Below are 18,584 nucleotides of genomic sequence, written 5' to 3'. Positions count from 1 at the left end.
ACTAGTGCTCTCCTCCTCTCCCCCTTTCCCTTCTGGGCCTCAGAGCCAGACCTCATGCCAGAGACCCGGTCACTGCAGCTTAACCCTGCTAGGCCGTCTCCCCCAACAATATCCAAAGTGGTATACTTATTGTTGAGGGGAACGACCACGGGGGATCCCTGCACTGCCTGCTTCCTCCCCTTCTACTATTACATGACAAGAGGGCCCCAAGCGCATGGTATCTTACCGGATTTCAGTAATTGACTGCACATGTATATACACCTGAGGCTGCTATCAGATTTCCTGCAATGTTATGGTAACCCTCACTTTTCTTCAAATTGTATTTAAGCCATTAGAATGGCTGATGCACATATCCATACAGTAACTGCAATGCAAAAATCATTATGTAGGTTATATCCTGCCACCAAAAGAACAATATTTCCATATTTGCATCTTAATTTATTGGAAGTCACACAACACCAGGTTATAGACCAACAGGTTTATTTGAAATCACAAGCTTTCTGAGTGTTGCTCCTTCATTCGGTGAAGACTTCACCTGAGAAAGGAGCACTGCTCCGAAAGCTTGTTGTTTCAGATGAACCGGTTGGGCTATACCTGTATCCACCCCAGTCCAACACCTGCACCTCCACACCATCTTAATGTGGATTCATTAAAGATGAAATTAGTCTGGAGGAGTCGGACCAAAACTGGGGATAACAAATTGTCATTGCCCTTTTATACACTATGTGGATGGGGGGAGGTGTCATCTAGTGTCAATGTTTTATCTCCAACTTCACATGATCTTTATAAATGTTTTCCATAAATCTCAGAAGGAGAACAAACATATGTTCCATACTTTTAATGCTGCAGAATTCTCAAAAATGTAAGTGAGGAATGAGATCTCAAAATCTCTTAACATGTTCAAGCCATATTTTCTCCCAACATGACTGAAAGAGAAACATGGTAAAAACAATGACTGCAGATGCTGGAAACATTTGCTTCCTCAGTGCCTGCCCCACCACAGAACACACCAGATGGCCTCCTTGTTTAGAGACCACAATTTCCCTTCCCACGTGGTTAAAGATGCCCTCCAATGCATCTCGTCTACATCCTGCACCTCCGCCCTCAGACCCCACCCCTCCAACCGTAACAAGGACAGAACGCCCCTGGTGCTCACCTTCCACCCTACCAACCTTCGCATAAACCAAATCATCCGCTGACATTTCCGCCACCTCCAAACAGACCCCACTACCAGGAATATATTTCCCTCCCCACCCCTTTCCGCCTTCCGCAAAGACCGTTCCCTCCGCGACTATCTGGTCAGGTCCACGCCCCCAAACAACCCACCCTCCCATCCTTGCACTTTCCCCAGCCACTGCAGGAACTGTAAAACCTGCACCCACACCTCCTCCCTCACCTCTATCCAAGGCCCTAAAGGAGCCTTCCACATCCAAAGTTTTACTTGCACATCCACTAATATCATTTATTGTATCCGTTGCTCCCGATGCGGTCTCCTCTACATTGGGGAGACTGGACGCCTCCTAGCAGAGCGCTTTAGGGAACATCTCCGAGACACCCGCACCAATCAACCACACCGCCCGTGGCCCAACATTTCAACTCCCCCTCCCACTCTGCCGAGGACATGGAGGTCCTGGGCCTCCTTCACCGCCGCTCCCTCACCACCAGACGCCTGGAGGAAGATCGCCTCATCTTCCGCCTCGGAACACTTCAACCCCAGGGCATCAATGTGGACTTCAACAGTTTCCTCATTTCCCCTTCCCCCACCTCACCCTAGTTCTAAACTTCCAGCTCAGTAACTGTCCCCATAACTTGTCTGGACTTGTCCTACCTGCCTATCTTCTTTTCCACCTATCAACTCCACCCTCTCCTCCTTGACCTATCACCTTCATCCCCTCCCCCACTCACCCATTGTACTCTATGCTACTCTCTCCCCACCCCCACCCTCCTCTAGCTTATCTCTCCATGCTTCAGCTCACTGCCTTTATTCCTGATGAAGGGCTTTTGCCCGAAACGTCGATTTCGAAGCTCCTTGGATGCTGCCTGAACTGCTGTGCTCTTCCAGCACCACTAATCCTGAAAGAGAAACATTATGTATTTACCGTAAGAACAGATTTCAGGGTTGTTATTATAGTCATTCAGCCATACAGCATGGAAACAGACCCTTCGGGTCCAACTCGTTCATGCCGACCTGGTTTCCCAAACTAAACTAATCTTATTTGCCTGCGTTTGGCCCATAGTCCTCTACATATTTCCTATTCATGTGCCTGTCCAAATGTCTTTTAAATGTTGTAACTGTACCTGCATCTACCACTTCCTCTGGCAATTCATTCCATTTACACACTTATACTCTGTGTGAAAAAGTTGTCCTTCAAGTCCCTTTTAAATCTTTTCCCTCTCACTTTTAAATTAAGCCCTTTAGTTTTGAACACCCCTAGCCTAGGAAAAGACCTTTGCTATTCCCTTTATCGATGCCCCTCATGATTTTATAAACCTCTAGAATATCTTCCTTTAACTTCCTATGCTCCAGGGTAACAAGTCCCAGGCTATCCAAATCTTCCAGTCCCAGTAACATCCTTACAAATTTTTTCTGCACCCTTTCCAATTTAATAATATCCTTCCTATAACAGGGAGGCCAGAACTGCACACAGTAGTGGCCTCACTAATGTCCTGTACACCAAAGGTGGCCTCACTAATGTCCTGTATAGCCGCAACATGATGTCTCAACTCCTATACTCAATGTGCTCTCCAATGAAGGCAAGCACACCAAATGCCTTCTCCACCACCCTATCTACTTGACCCTCCATTTTCAAAGAACTATGAACCATTTGATAAGGTTCCCCATGGTCGGCTCATTCAGAAGGTCAGGAGGAATGGGATACAGGGGAACTTAGCTGTCTGGATACAGAATTGGCTGGCCAACAGAAGACAGCGAATGGTAGTAAAAGGAAAATATTCTGCCTGGAAATCTGTGGTGAGTGGTGTTCCACAGGGCTCTGTCCTTGGGCCTCTACTGTTTGTAATTTTTATTAATGACTTGGATGAGGGGATTGAAGGATGGGTCAGCAAGTTTGCAGATGACAAAGGTTGGAGGTGTCGTTGACAGTATAGAGGGCTGTTGTAGGCTGCAGTGGGACATTGACAGGATGCAGAGATGGGCTGAGAGGTGGCAGATGGAGTTCAACCTGGATAAATGCAAGGTGATGCATTTTGGAAGGTCTAATTTGAAAGCTGAGGACAGGATTAAGGATAGGATTCTTGGCAGTGTGGAGGAACAGAGGGATCTTGGTGTGCAGGTACATAGATCCCTTAAAATGGCTACTCAAGTGGACAGGGTTGTTAAGAAAGCATATGGTGTTTTGGCTTTCATTAGCAGAGGGATTGAGTTTAAGAGTAGTGAGATCTTGTTGCAGCTCTATAAAACTTTGGTTAGACCGCACTTGGAATACTGCATCCAGTTCTGGTCGCCCTATTATAGGAAAGATGTGGATGCTTTGGAGAGGGTTCAGAGGAGGTTTACCAGGATGCTGCCTGGACTGGAGGGCTTATCTTATGAAGAGAGGTTGACTGAGCTCGGACTTTTTCATGAAGAAAAGGAGGAGGGGGACTTAATTGAGGTATACAAGACAATGAGAGGCACAGATAGAGTCGATAGCCAGAGACTATTTCCCAGGGCAGAAATGACTAACACGAGGGGTCATAGTTTTAAGCTGGTTGGAGGAAAGTGTGGAGGGGATGTCAGAGGCGGGTTCTTTACACAGAGTGTTGTGAGAGCATGGAATGCGTTGCCAGCAGCAGTTGTGGAAGCAAGGTCATTGGGGACATTTAAGAGTCTACTGGACATGCATGTGGTCACAGAAATTTGAGGGTGCATACATGAGGATCAGTGGTCGGCACAACATAGTGGGCTGAAGGGCTGTACTGTTCTATGTTCTATGTTCTAAAGTCCTGGGTCTTTTCTGTTAGACAACTCTCCGCAGGACCCTGCCATTAACTTTGTAAGTCCTTACTTTGTTTGTATTACCAACATGCAATACCTTGCATTTATCCAAATTAAACTCCATCTGTCTTGAGCAAATCCGTAGAGTTCCCCAATTACACACTGGATCAGGACATAGTGACAATATGCTAAATGCAAACAGTATAGACAACTCTACGTTTTGGCCTTGGAATGACTAATTGCATGGTAAAGGAATACTCAGTAATATTAGGTCTCCCTGGCATAATACCATCTCTAATGTTTATCCTTTTTTGTCACTTTCATGTGAGGAAACCAAGTTACTGGCCCACTTGGGATTTACATTTTTAATGGCAGCATTAGATTATAGTCATATTATTATATATTCATCAATATGCATAACAATATTTAAATGGAGCGGAACTATACAGATCTAAATATATCTTAACAGTTTCATGTCAATTAATGACTTTACTTGTGCCTCTGAGAATAGCATTAGGATGTTTTCTTCTTGGGAAAAGTGTTAGATGATAATAATAATCACAATAACAAGAGGTCTTGTGGTTTGCTAAATAGCGCCCCTACCTCTTATCTAAGAGACTTAGGTTCATGCCTCACCCTAGGACATGTGGCGAAAGAAAGCGTGACAATGGAAATAGATGAGAAACAGACCATGAATTCTCCTGACTATTTACTATAGAGGGAGAGAGAGAAATGATTTGCATTTTTACAGTGGTGTATATATAGATGTTGCCTAATACGTTTAAATTAATTCTGGCAAGTCAATTGTTCATCGGTTTAGAAGATGCCTTCAAAGCCCCCCCACAGTAAAACTTAATTAAAAGCATGAGTCATTGCTGTCTGTTCTGGTTAAAAAAAGAGAGAAACAATAATTTCTGAAATGTTAGTTCAAAACAGCTAAAAGTAGAACAGTGTAACGTATTACTAAAGTTCCTGTCTGGAAACTTACATTTGATCCCCTGATTTGTGGATTAAAGCACAAAAAGATATTAATACTGAGTGTGGAAACTGAAATTTGGATGCAGGAAGTTTTCTGTTTCAACATTTAAGACATTCCTTATGAAGAGTCATCAGCACACAATTTTTAATTACATTTATTTATATTCTTATTCTAGTATATGGCTAAAAGGATTATATTTCACATCTTGACCCTAATTTTAATTAAATATTTTAGTCATTTATAGTTACCAAGGAGATGATGGCACTGTGATCTCAGCTGCCTGATAATCCAAAGGAGCAAACTAATGCTGTATGGCCATGAGTTCAAATTTTACAATAGCAGCTGGTGGAATGTAACTTCCAATAGTAAGCCTGGAATTATAATGCTCAGTTACGGTGGCCATGAAACAAATCAATTGTTGTTAAAATCTCATCGATTAATGTTATTTATAGGTGTGACTCCAAACACAGAGCAATGTGGTTGACTCAACTGCCCACTGAAATGGCCCAGCAAACTAGTCAGTTTACCGGCAATAAATGATGGCTTTCTTAGTAAAGCAAGTATCTCATGAAAAACTAAAGAATAATCTGAGATTTATAGCCGGTAAGATGAAGTGAGTATGTTGGTGCATTCCTGTATATGGTGAAGATTATAGATAATTCTTGGGTCACTCCATCTTGCAAGGGAAAATCACAACAAAAACTGTAGCTTCTGTTTTTAAGTGATAGGACAAACTGACTGGAATCACCGTGCAACTATTGGGAAAGAAAACAGTAAAAACAACATCTTTTATAACAGGAAGTCAAAAAAGATAATGTTACGTTTGCTTCTTCTATAATGGGGAGAGGTCCTTCTGTAGATTTCTCTTCTACATGTTACAACACCTTCGTGCCATGCCTGATTTGGATGATGGTTCTCATTTCTTACAGCTGGTTGGGATGCCATATTTACATGAGGTGCTGAGGCAAGTCATTAACCGCATTTTTGATGAAAAGAAATACATTGAACTGGACCCTTGTAAAATTGACCTTAACAAAACAAGGTATGAATATTATATAGCTGTGATCTTGCGACCTACCTGCTTATCTTTCTCCTGACTCCTGCATTTGATCTCCAAAGCCATTAACTTTTTTAAAGTACTTGAAGACACTAGTTTGCCCTAAAAGAAACTACAAATTTTAGGACTCAAACAGAAACAATGGAAATACTCAGAAAATCAAGTAATATTAGTGAATTTTGAGAAGATTTGTAACTCAAGTTGAAGTTCTGGAAGGTTCGTTTTCAGATGTTCCATCACCATGTTAGGTAACATCCTCAATGAGCCGCTAATGAAGCATTTGTGTTTGTGACCCGCCTTATATTTATGTGTTTGGGTTCCCTTGGGTTGGTGATGTAATTTCCTATTGTGATGTCATTTCCTGTTCTTTCTCTCAGAGGGTGGTAAGTAGGGTCTAAGTCAATGTGTTTGTTGATAGAGTTCTGGTTAGAATATCATGCTTCTCGGAATTCTCATGTGTGTCTTTGTTTGGCTTGTCCTAACATGTCTGAAAATGAATCTTCCAGCCCAGCGAGCAAATTTGCATCAAGTAATATTATTTTAGGGGCTGACGTTTCTTGTTAAATCTGGAAGATTATCAGATGATGAGAAAGGAACAGAACAATATTAAAGGCAGCAGGCATATGCATGCAAACACAACAACAGAACATATCTTTGTATTGTAGATTTCATATAGCAAAACATCCAAGCTGCTTAACAAGAAAGATATCAATAAAGAATAGTTTTGGTATGGTTTGTTTTTTCTACACAAGAATGAGCACACACACACCCATCTCTGTTCTGCTATTCAATCAGATCTTGGCACATATCTCCACATACCAAAACATTAAAATGAGAAGGGAAAAGGTCAAATGGCAAGAAGAATATCAGTGTAAGAAATGGGAGGTACAGCGAGATGCATTAAAGAAATAGAAGTCATATATATAAGACATAGGTTGCCAAATCTACGTAATTGCTCTGTTTTATGCTCCCAAGTCCAGATGAAAACAGGTAAAGAAAGGTAGTGTGCAGCTCCAGTGCAGCAATGAGCACAGGCAGATCATAGGTGGACATAAAGGCCAAAGAGAATAGGGTGGGGTGAAGTGATACATATATCTTTTACTGGGTTAGATTGCACTGCAGCCTGCATAAATGCCATAGCCAGAGAAATTCCTCAGTAATATTTCCTCGGTTTGCATCTTGGCAGCAGCAGTTTTGCATGCAGTACAGATCATTCCATACAAAGTGCAGAGGGTAATAGAACAGAGCGAAGAATACAAGATTGAAGATAAATGTAAAGTCGCCATAGTTCTACCAGACCATAGGGCTGTTTGCTCATGAGAGAGAGAAACAACTGGTGGTGGTTTGACTGAGAGTCACTATGCCTCAGGTGAGGGGAGAGGTTGAGAAGGGAAGTGTTTCATTGTAACCTCAGTGAATGCAGGAATTGAACTCACACAGTTGGCATTATTCTGCATCGCAAAGTGAGCTACAGATGTAATGCTGTGTGGACATGAAAAATGAATGTGCATTGTTGAAGATTTTCCAGTTAGAAATACATTATCAATTGGCACTGGTTGGAATGAGCTTTGTGAAAAATAAATGCAGCGTGGCAGCAAAACAATGCTGCAGCATCAGCTTGGTAATGTTAGGAGGGTGCAGCAAGTTCCTGTAAGAATAATCCTCATTGCTGCTCATCATGTTACATGAGGTTTCTGTACCATTGCTCACGAGGTGGATTTGCTGTCACTGTTCTTTTTCGTATTAGGGATCCATAGGGCCTGTTAGGTATAATGTGAGAGATAAAAACTTGGGAATCAAACAAGTTGTTTGTCTTGAACAAGATGTGGCTTGCTGGATGGTAGGTCTTACTGTTTCAGCATCTCAACTGTTCCCTCACTCTGCTGATATAATATTATCATAGTAGGAGGTGCTTAAGGCACACCTCAGCATTAACCCCTTCAGGCATTTACACCCTTAGAGAACAATTCCCATATCCATTGTTAATCTTTCAATATCACCTGTATTTAGCCATTAATCATTCATTTCATAGAACATAGAACATAGAAGAATACAGCGCAGTACAGGCCCTTCGGCCCTCGATGTTGCGCCGATCAAAGCCCACCTAACCTACACTAACCCACTATCCTCCATATACCTATCCAATGCCCGCTTAAATACCCATAAAGAGGGAGAGTCCACTACTACTACTGGCAGGGCATTCCATGAACTTATGACTCGCTGAGTGAAGAACCTACCCCTAACATCAGTCCTATATCTACCCCCCCTTAATTTAAAGCTATGCCCCCTTGTAATCGCTGACTCCATACGTGGAAAAAGGTTCTCACTGTCAACCCTATCTAACCCCCTAATCATCTTCAGAACACACTAGAATAATTTTGAGTTAAATGTTAATATTAAGTGGATAAAATAAAATTGTTTGCCTATTACCTATCACTCCTGAGTTTCATAGTATGATCACCATAATGAGTCTCAGTCCCTTACTCACTTCTTTAATCTATTCTCTCCTTCCCGTCCTCTCTTGAAGATGTTGGTTATTGTGTCCGATCGAGATTGGGATATCTGTTAGTCAGTCAATATTTCTATATAAAATCCCAATATCCACTCCAGTCCTGCCAGTGACCAAACTTTGCTCAATCATATTTGATGAGGAATTGAAACAAGTGTTTGATTTCTCATTTACATTTATAAGCTGTCTAATGCCTATTTTGAAAGTGGGAATGACCAATTTAGCAATGTCCCAACAAACATACATGTTGGATCTAGGTTGTTCCACTATTAAATTAATCATTGTTGAGTATGTTTTGAAACATTTGAAATGACATATAAATGCACAAAGTCATTCAGAGATAAAATAAAATAGTTTCTAGGTTACTGATGTTAAATGGTGAGCACTTTAGTGACAGAAATCTTTGTAAACTCCTGTTGCCACAAAATGTATTTGTCTTGTGAAGCTGGGTAAATGACATTTAACTGTGCAGCTTCACAAATATCCTGTAGTTAAGCCTATTACTTCCACATGAACTTAATAATCAACATAAATAACTCATGACGCACAATTTTACCAATGTTTTGTCGAGTTACGAATTGCAGTGGTCTCCATGTCTGACTTAAGGATACATTTTTAAAAAGTGCATTTTATTCAAACAAAGGTCTTCCTTAGAAGACATAACATGTTACGAGTTAATTACTCTAAGAATAGAATTTTTTGGGTGCAGCTAACAAAACTGTTCAGTAGGTAATCATTTAACTATGTACAACTAACTCTTTGCAGTTGCTAAGTTACATGCTAATATTGAATTTGACGTAAATTCAAGTTTCTCTTTTCCACAGTGATGCAGTTTAAATACCTGCAACATTCCAATTTGATTGTTTGGATTTGAAATATATCTTTGAATGCTGAATAGTTGCTTAATATTTTGATTTTAAGTGTAGGCTTCCCCTGACCTTCTCACAGAATTTGATATGCATATCACCACTTATATTGTATATGGATGAAATATCAATTTTTAACGTACAGAGTAAAAATAGGAAGCAAATATGATGATAGATGCTAAAAATCCAAAACGAGAGAAAGGAAGGTAAAAGACCTTAATTATCTGTATCTGTGAAGAGAACTGGCAATTTGAGGGACTCTATTTTAACCATTTATGTGCCTGAACAGATGGTGCCAAGGGAAGGCCAGGGTCTTGCTACCATGGCAACAACTGCTGAGCTAAGCAATATTAGGGGCCACCATCCTGGCCAGTTCCAAGCTTGGGGCAGGAATTGAAGGGCAGAAGAATGGAATGATTGACAGTGGCTTCAAGGATGGCAGTAACCTAATTGTGGATCTCAGAAGAGCATTCATGCACCCCCTGTCCACACCAAACTAATTTTAAGTTTTTCATTTATAGCCATAAACTGTAGAAATGGCACATTGCAGAAATGGGCCATTTGGCCTATCTTGTCCCTGTCAACCCAACTGACTCTTTGTAGGTGCTAAGTTACTTTCTGGAATTCTGGAACTCCTGCAAATCCTGGTACTCTTTGTCTTTAATCCTAGGTAAAATTGGGCAGAACAGCACTCAATCTATCTGTTGTTTCAGTCGTGGAACTCTGGGCCCAATATGTATAATACAGTCTCTCATATTATACAAAAGGGTCAAACTTTTTAACCATGTGGACATTCTGGTCATCAGTGATAGATCCACTTCAGGAGTGGCAGGTTTCCCCTGTTACTTTTAGAGAATTTGAACCTTGTCTCCATTAAGTGGAACCCAGAGGAAGAAATGAGACAAAAGGAAGAAGCATAACAGTAGGAGACAGGAATCATGAAGGGCAACAAAAAGGTGAATAGTGACCTGAAAGGACCATGCTCATTTTCTAGATTGTGCAGGATTAACTGACATAAACTAAAAGCTAATAGGGAAACATTCATCCAGGATCGTCCATTATTTTTCATCCACAAGTTGCCTATCTCAGACATAATCTGAAATCGCAGTGTCAAATTCTACGTGTACACCGATGATACCCAGCTCCACCTTCATTGAAAAGACCATAGACATAGTATCAAATGGCCATTCAGCCCATCAGGTCTGCTGTACCATTCAATGTGCTCATGGCTGATCTGATAATCCTCAACTCTACTTTCAAAGTATACTCTTTTGTCTAGTTAGTCATCCCAAAATGCATTACCTCACATTTTTCGAGATTAAATTTCATTTAACACCATTCAGTCCATCTGACCATCCCATCTATAGATTTATACGTTGGTAGTGTCGAAACCACCATTGTTTTTATTTTACTTTCCTCATTTTTGGTTTGGAACTGTGAGTTACAGTTGAGAATTGAACTTTGAAAATCAGCTTGTTTTAAAAAGGGAACAAAAGACTGATGTTTGCTGTTGGGAACTGGCCTGGAAAGGTAATGAAGGTTAATTACTGCTCGAAGCATGCTGTAGATGTTTCGGCACTGTGGTGTTGTGATGCTCAACATCAGCATGGGATTGAATGTTGAATCAGTCAATCAAGGAAGGACAGTCAATCACAGAGAACATTGAAAAAGAAAGATAAAAACAAAGAGTGAGCTTGCTGTGACTGGGTTTTTGGAGAAGAGGTAGTTTTGCCTTTGAAGCTGCTGAACTGGGAAGTTGTTTTTTTGTTTTGGTCCCTCTAATTATTGCCTTGTGGAAAATTCTGAGAGCAGAAACACAGTCTGTAAGAAATAAGTAAAAGGTCTCCAGAGGTCTACAGAAACTGTTTGCATTGACTGGTGACTGAAGAATCAAACAAGATATGCAGGCCTATATGCCTGTAATACAACCCATTATCAAAGGATTTTATGAAGGCATGGAATTCATTCTTGAAACAGTTATCAAACTGGCAAATTATGATTCTTTTATTTTGTTTTTTAACTTATCCCTGTGACTGCCTGTTTGTCTGTATGTGAATGGGGGTTTATATTCAAGGAAGAAGGGGACTTCAATCATAGATAAACATTAATAGATTACTTGGTTGTTCATCTGCATTCTTAAATTACATTATTAATGATAAATTAGCAATTTTTGTTTAAGTTATAAACTTAGTGCCCAAGATCTGTTATTTGTAAAGATTGGGTTGGAACAGTTGAGCAATTTTGTGAGTAATGGACTGACTTACATCACTGTGTTGCAAATCCAGTGATAGTGGGGTTGATTTGGTTGGGCTTGGCATCCCTATGGTCATTACAATAGATTCTTGGCTAACAAAGGAGTCAAAGGTCACTGGGGCTGAACTGGTAAGTGAAACTGATCAGCCATAATTTTATTGAATGGCAGAGCAGGCTGGAGGGGCCAAATGGCTGACTCCTGCTTCTAATTCACATGCTCTTATGTTTGAATAAGGTAGCAAAGAATTGCTGGCACCTAGGGAATTGTCCATTTATGTATCTTGCAAATAGTCTGACATCTGACAAATAACGATTTTGCAAACATTTAAATTACTGCCACACAAAATCAATATTTACTCTGTATAGTTACTGTTTACAGTTCCATCAATTTCTTAGCACATCTTCATTTAATTGCATACAGCGTATTATTCCCAATTTTACAGCTGATCTATCACTACTTCTATTTTTCAGTGATAAACAGTATCTATGATTCCTTCCTACCCACATTCTGAATTAATTTGTAGCTTTCTCAATGTCATTGCCATACAACTCAGTTCTCAACAATCAGCATAGACTGGCTGTTTATTATCTTCACTGAAGTTTATTGTCAGAGTTAGGGGTTCAGTAATGAATGATCAGAGTGTCGTTTCTTCTGCTATTCAATTAACAGTAAACTCAACTCACTCCTCTTCTTTCCTCTATGAGCCCATGTTTTGGAGTAAATATGCAATGTACTACCTCCACCCTGGAGTTTATGGACAATTAGTGGTTAGATCTTGCCTTGATGAGACTGGATACTGATGTTGAGGGAGAGGCCTAGATTGACTCTCCCTACAGTTTTGCCTGTTCCCTGTGATGTTGTTTGTGGTTGCATTCCCATACAAACCAGCCTGAGCACAGGACCTCAGTATTTGATCTTTCTTATACTCTATTTCTGTGCTTTGCCATGTTTCTATGGGAACATCTCACCCCATCTCCGAGCACTATATGTGCAGTGAGCTGGGATACCAATTCATTATTTTAATTTCATCAAAACTATTAACAGTAATGAAGGCTAATAACATTTTAAGACTTAGAAAATGTTTTTTCTTCTAGTTCATGCTTAAGTAATATCAGAAAAGAATTATTGGTCTAAATACCTTTAATGAGTGCAATAAATTTAAAATTGCAAAATACATTGTTCCAATTAAATTTATATTTCCTTGAAGCTGTGAGTAAAAGTGCATGAAGAAGAAAAGTATCAGCACTGACTAATGTTTCTTATAATGCTCCAAAGGAGGATCTCATTTAAAGGCAGTCTTTCAGAAGCTGGAGTACGGGAATGTAGCCAGGAGCTTCTAAAATCTTACCTGACTGATGTGATGGATGCCATTGTGGGCTCAGTGGAGCAGTGTCCTTCGGTTATGAGAGTAGCCTTCAAACAGCTACATAAAAGAGTGGAAGACCAATTTCCAGAAGGAGACAATGAGGTACATGCAGTGAGTGTGTGACTGGGAGGGAATTCCATCCATTGAGACACCATGTGGTAATTCTACAACATTAGTAATTATCAGTTCAATCAAAATTGCCCCAAAGCTCAAAGCTGCACAGTTGCCAACAATTACTGATCTCGAGACAATTCTTCTGTGGCAAACAGAAACCTTCTCCCTATCAGTTGAGCTGATTTTCTTTAAGCAAATTCAACCAATGGAATTGGTCATGTCAATGTTAATAGTTTGATATTCCATTGTTCATCAGGGATTAACTAATTTTGTGGGTTAGTTTATTTATGACAGAAAACCACATTCTGACTTATGAAGCAGATATTTTAGATAATTAGAAAGAGGTGCAGGCACACAGAGGGAGTGGGTGCAGGCACACAGAGGGAGTGGGTGCAGGCACACAGAGGGAGTGGGTGCAGGCACAGAGGGAGTGGGTGCAGGCACGCAGAGGGAGTGGGTGCAGGCACGCAGAGGGAGTGGGTGCAGGCACGCAGAGGGAGTGGGTGCAGGCACGCAGAGGGAGTGGGTGCAGGCACGCAGAGGGAGTGGGTGCAGGCACGCAGAGGGAGTGGGTGCAGGCACGCAGAGGGAGTGGGTGCAGGCACGCAGAGGGAGTGGGTGCAGGCACGCAGAGGGAGTGGGTGCAGGCACGCAGAGGGAGTGGGTGCAGGCACGCAGAGGGAGTGGGTGCAGGCACGCAGAGGGAGTGGGTGCAGGCACGCAGAGGGAGTGGGTGCAGGCACGCAGAGGGAGTGGGTGCAGGCACGCAGAGGGAGTGGGTGCAGGCACGCAGAGGGAGTGGGTGCAGGCACGCAGAGGGAGTGGGTGCAGGCACGCAGAGGGAGTGGGTGCAGGCACGCAGAGGGAGTGGGTGCAGGCACGCAGAGGGAGTGGGTGCAGGCACGCAGAGGGAGTGGGTGCAGGTTCAGAGGGAGTGGGTGCAGGCACCGAGAGGGAGTGGGTACAGGAACATAGAGGGACCGGGTGCATGTACAGAGCGAGCGGGTGCAGGCACAGACGAGGTGGGTACAGACGTGCAGAGGGAGTGGGTGCAGGCACCCAGAGGGAGTGGGTGCAGGCACACACAAGGTGTGGTTGCAGGCACAGATGGAGTGGTACAGGCACCCGGGGGGAGTGGGGGGCAGACACCCGGGGGGAGTGGGGGGCAGGCACCCGGGGGGAGTGGGTGCAGGCACAGAGGGAATGGGTAGAGGCACACAGAGGGAGTGAGTACAGGCACATGGAGGGAATGGCCTCAGGCACAGGGGGAGGGGGTGCAGGCACACAGTGGGAGTGGGTACAGGAACATAGAGGGACCGGGTGCATGTACAGAGCGAGCGGGTGCAGGCACAGACGAGGTGGGCGCAGGCACACATGGAGTGGTTACAGGCGCACGGGGGGAGTGGGTGCAGGCCCAGAGGGAGTGGGTGCAGGCCCAGAGGGAGTGGGTGCAGGCCCAGAGGGAGTGGGTGAATTATTTTCTCTAAGTAGGTTTGCTGCTCCGAGGATCCATGCATGCTGATCGGTGTGCTAACACCATGCTGACATATTCGCTTCCAGTTTCCTCAGCCATTGCTATTCACGGATCTCAGAGATCTGTTCAGCAGCTGGAGAAATTAGTGGGAACATAACCTGGGTGTATCTGTGCACAGGCCATTGAAGATGGCAAGACGGGTGGAGAAAGCAGAGAATAAAGCTTACAGAATCCTTGGCTGTTTTAAAAAAATAGGACTATACAGTACAAGAGCAGGGAAGCTATGCTGACCTTATACAAGACACATGTTATTGATTGATTTATTAATGTCACATACCGAGTTACAGTGAAAGGTATTGTTTTGCGTGCCCTACAAGCAGATAGTATCATTCAAAGTGCATCAGGGTCACAGAACAGTGTGCACAGTACAGTGTTGCAGCCATAGAGAAGGTAGAGAGAGAGAGAGAGATCAACATTAGCATTCGAGAGGTCCATTCAAAATTCTGATAACTGCGAGGAAGATGCTGTTCTTGAACCTATTTGTACGTGTATTCAAACTGTTATATCTTCTACCTGATGGAAGAGGGTGGAAGTGAGTATTACTGGGATGGGAGGGATCTTTGATTATGTTGGTTGTTTTCCCAGGGCAGTAGGAAGTGTAGATGGAGTCAATGGATGGGAGAAAGTGAGGACTGCAGATGCTGGAGATCAGAGCTTAAAAATGTGTTGCTGGAAAAGTGCAGCAGGTCAGGCAGCATCAAAGGAACAGGAGAATCAACATTTCGGGCATAAGCCCTTCTTCAGGAATGAGGAGGGTGTGCCAACCAGGCTAAGATAAAAGGTAGGGAGGAGGGACTTGGGGGAGGGGCGTTGGGAATACGATAGGTGGAAGGATGGGAGGTTGGTTTGCATGATGGACTGGAATGTGTTCATGACTCTCTGTAGTTTCTTGAAGTTTTGGGAAAAGCAATTGCCACACCAGACTGTCCTGCATCCAAATAGCATGCTTTGTATGGTGCATCTATAAAAATTAGCAAGAATGAACATGCTGAATTCCCTTAGCCTCCTGAGGAAGTAGAGATGTTATTGTGCTTTTTTGACCATTGCATCGATGTGTGGGACCAGGACAGATTGTTGGTGAACCATTAATCCCAGGAACTTGACTCTTTCAAACACTTTCACCTCAGCACTATTAATGCAAACAGGAGCTGAAGTTAATGACCAGCTCCTTCATTTTGCTGACTTTGATGGAGAGATTGTTCTGTCTCATTGTTGTTTGAGATCTGACCCACAACAATGGTCTTGTCAGCAAACTTGTAAATACATTGGAGCAGAATTTGGCCACACTCTCGTGAGTGTATAAGGAGTATAGTAGGAGGCTGAATACATAGCCTTGTGGATCTCCGATCTTGAAGATTATGGTGGAAGAGGTCTTGTCACCTATTCGTACTGATTATGGTCAAAAAGTCAGGAAGTCGAGCATCTCGTTACAGAGGGGCGAGCTGAGACCTAGGAGTCAGAGTTTACAGATGAGTTTGTGTGAAATTGTAGTTTTGAAGGTGGACCTGTAGTCAATAAGTAAGAGCCTTATGTAGGTATTCTTGTTAAAGACAGTCCAGGGTTGAGTGTAGGGCCAGGGAGATGGCATCTGCCGTGGTTCTGTTGGGCTGATAGGTGAATTGCAAAGGATCAAAGCAATTTAGTAGTTGGAGTTGAGCCATGTGAGCCATGACTGACCTCTCGATATAATGATGGAGGTCAGAGCCACTCGACAGTAGTCACTGAGGCATGCTGCATGATTTTTCTTTGGCACCGGGATGATGGCAGTTGTCTTGAAGCAGATGGGGTCTTCAAATCATTGTAGGAGAGGTTAAAGATGTCAGCGAATACTCCCACCAGCTGGTCCTATAGTAGACGAAGTATAGACCCTGAGGCCTTGCTCATCATAGCTAGTGACTTTAATCAGGCTAACCTCAAGAACATGCAATCAAAATAGCACCAACACATCACCTGTCCCAAAGATGCCTAACGCTCCACTCTCCATCTGTATTTTGGAAAATCAGATCACAATGTTGTGCTCCTCCTTCTACAAGCAGAAACTGAAGCGTGAGGACCCAGTGCAGAAAGTACTGCAGTGATGGTCTGAGGTAACGAAAGGGCTTCTACAGGACTGCTTCGAGTCAGGTGGACCTCAGCTGGAATATTGTGTTCAGTTTTTTGCACCACAGAATAGTAAGGATGTGAATGCTTTGTGGAGAGTGCAGAAGGGATTTACAAGAATGGTTCCCAAGGAGGAGTAACTTCAGTTATGAGAATAGTTTGAAGAAGTTAGGACTGTTCTCATAGGATAGAAGAACCAAAGAGGATGTCTGATAGAATTCTTCTTAATCATGACAGGACTGGATAGATAGGATAAGGATAAATTGAATTATCTTTTTCATAGGTGAGTAATTTGGGTTGGCAATGCACTATATGGAAGTGTGGCAAAGCCAGGTTCAATTGAGGTATTCAGGAGGGCACTGTATGATAATTTAAATAGAAACAATATAAGGGGGTCTGGGCAAAAGGCAGAAGATTGGCACTAAGTTATGGTGCTCATTTGGGCAATCAATGCAGGCAGAATGGCCTCCTTCTGTACCTTGACAATTCTATGATTCATTAATTCTAACAAACCAATTGGTCTCACTGTGTGCAGCTGCAAACCCACAACAGAAAAACTGGGAGATACAGTCACAACATTGTACGGCATGTAGAGTCTTTAAAGATGGACTCTCTTCAAGGTAAGGTACACATACAAGACTCGACTCTATTCATTACCCAATGTCAATTGACATTCATCAGTTGAGAAGAGTTTCAGGTGATCCGCCCACAAGATCTCATCTAATATCCATTACCAACCCAGGCCAAGCACCAAAAAGTGGAGAATAGAAGCAACTTGGCTCACTATTTCCTTAGGGTCCCCCCCACCTCTGCAATTTTGACTACCATGCTCTTTTGAGTACCATCTCCCTTCCTCTCTTCCGGATGAAGGGATTTTGACCGAAACATCAACTCTCCTGCTCCTCGGATGCTGCCTGACCTGCTGTGCTTTTCCAACACCATACTCGCGACTCTCATCTCCAGCATCTTCAGTCCTCGCTTTCGCCTTAATGCCCTGAGAGCCCGGGTTCGAACCCCACCGCAGCTGGTGGTGAAATTTGAATTCTTTAAAAATCTGGCATTTGAAAGAGAAAAAGCTGGCAACCATGTAAACATTATTGATTGTTATAAAAACCCATCTGCTTCATTACCTTTCAAATCATCGCGCATTTAATTCCTGATGAAATTTCATCAGATACAGACACACTGTCTTTTATTTGTAATATATGGTTTTGGAGGCATGCATCACCAGCGAAACAAGGGCTTATTTGCTACTCTGAGAGTTTTGTAATTACTTCAATGCTTAATGAAGAATGGAGTCATGTGCCAGTATAAATAACAATGACATAAATGTGTGTGGTGTCTTTAATGTAACAAGTATCCTAACTCAGTTTGTAGAGGCTTTTGAGGACAGGGGAGTGTGTCTCAGAGCAGAATGTGATGTGTCCAACATGAAACTGAGCTTGTGGGGTGTGGGGCTTGTGGTGAAGCAGATGCAGGAGGACCCTAGAGTTGTTGAAAGTGTGAGTAAAGGTCTTTCTGATGATGGAGTGAAGTGACGGCAGAAACAGGCAGAGTTGGAAGTATGCGAGTATGGTGGATAGAACAAGGAATCCAAAGCCTAGCTCCGAGGTTACACACCACTAATTCCATTCTGATCAAGGAATCTGGAATGGGGAGTAACTGAGAAGGGAGTCAGAAGAGGCATAGTTTTGAATAATGTGAAAAATTAGTGTCTTGGAAATCTGCATGTTGAAAAAGATGTTCTTCAGCATTAAGTTAAAATGATTATTTCAGTTTTGGCACTTTTCTATAAATTATCAGGGTAACATTTGCTGCAGTCATTGTGTAAACTCTGTTGGGAGAGTGTTCAAATACTCCAACATTCC

General features: G+C 42.5%; 1 protein-coding gene across 3 annotated transcripts in view; it reads left to right on the top strand.

The window, feature by feature from the left end:
- Positions 1 to 18,584, top strand: part of LOC140488190 (rasGAP-activating-like protein 1) — a 271,904-nt gene that overhangs the window by 208,692 nt on the left and 44,628 nt on the right. For all 3 annotated transcript variants that reach the window (XM_072588080.1, XM_072588079.1, XM_072588078.1), the window contains 2 exons: positions 5,846 to 5,958; positions 12,878 to 13,070. In XM_072588080.1, the coding sequence (XP_072444181.1) occupies positions 5,846 to 5,958; positions 12,878 to 13,070 (306 nt within the window). The remainder of the gene's footprint in view (positions 1 to 5,845; positions 5,959 to 12,877; positions 13,071 to 18,584) is intronic.

This window comes from Chiloscyllium punctatum, chromosome 17 (assembly GCF_047496795.1).
Source record: "Chiloscyllium punctatum isolate Juve2018m chromosome 17, sChiPun1.3, whole genome shotgun sequence".
In the NCBI taxonomy this organism is placed as follows: Eukaryota; Metazoa; Chordata; class Chondrichthyes; order Orectolobiformes; family Hemiscylliidae; genus Chiloscyllium; species Chiloscyllium punctatum.
Note: the sequence above shows the minus strand (reverse complement) of the source record. Positions and strands in the feature narration are given on the sequence as shown.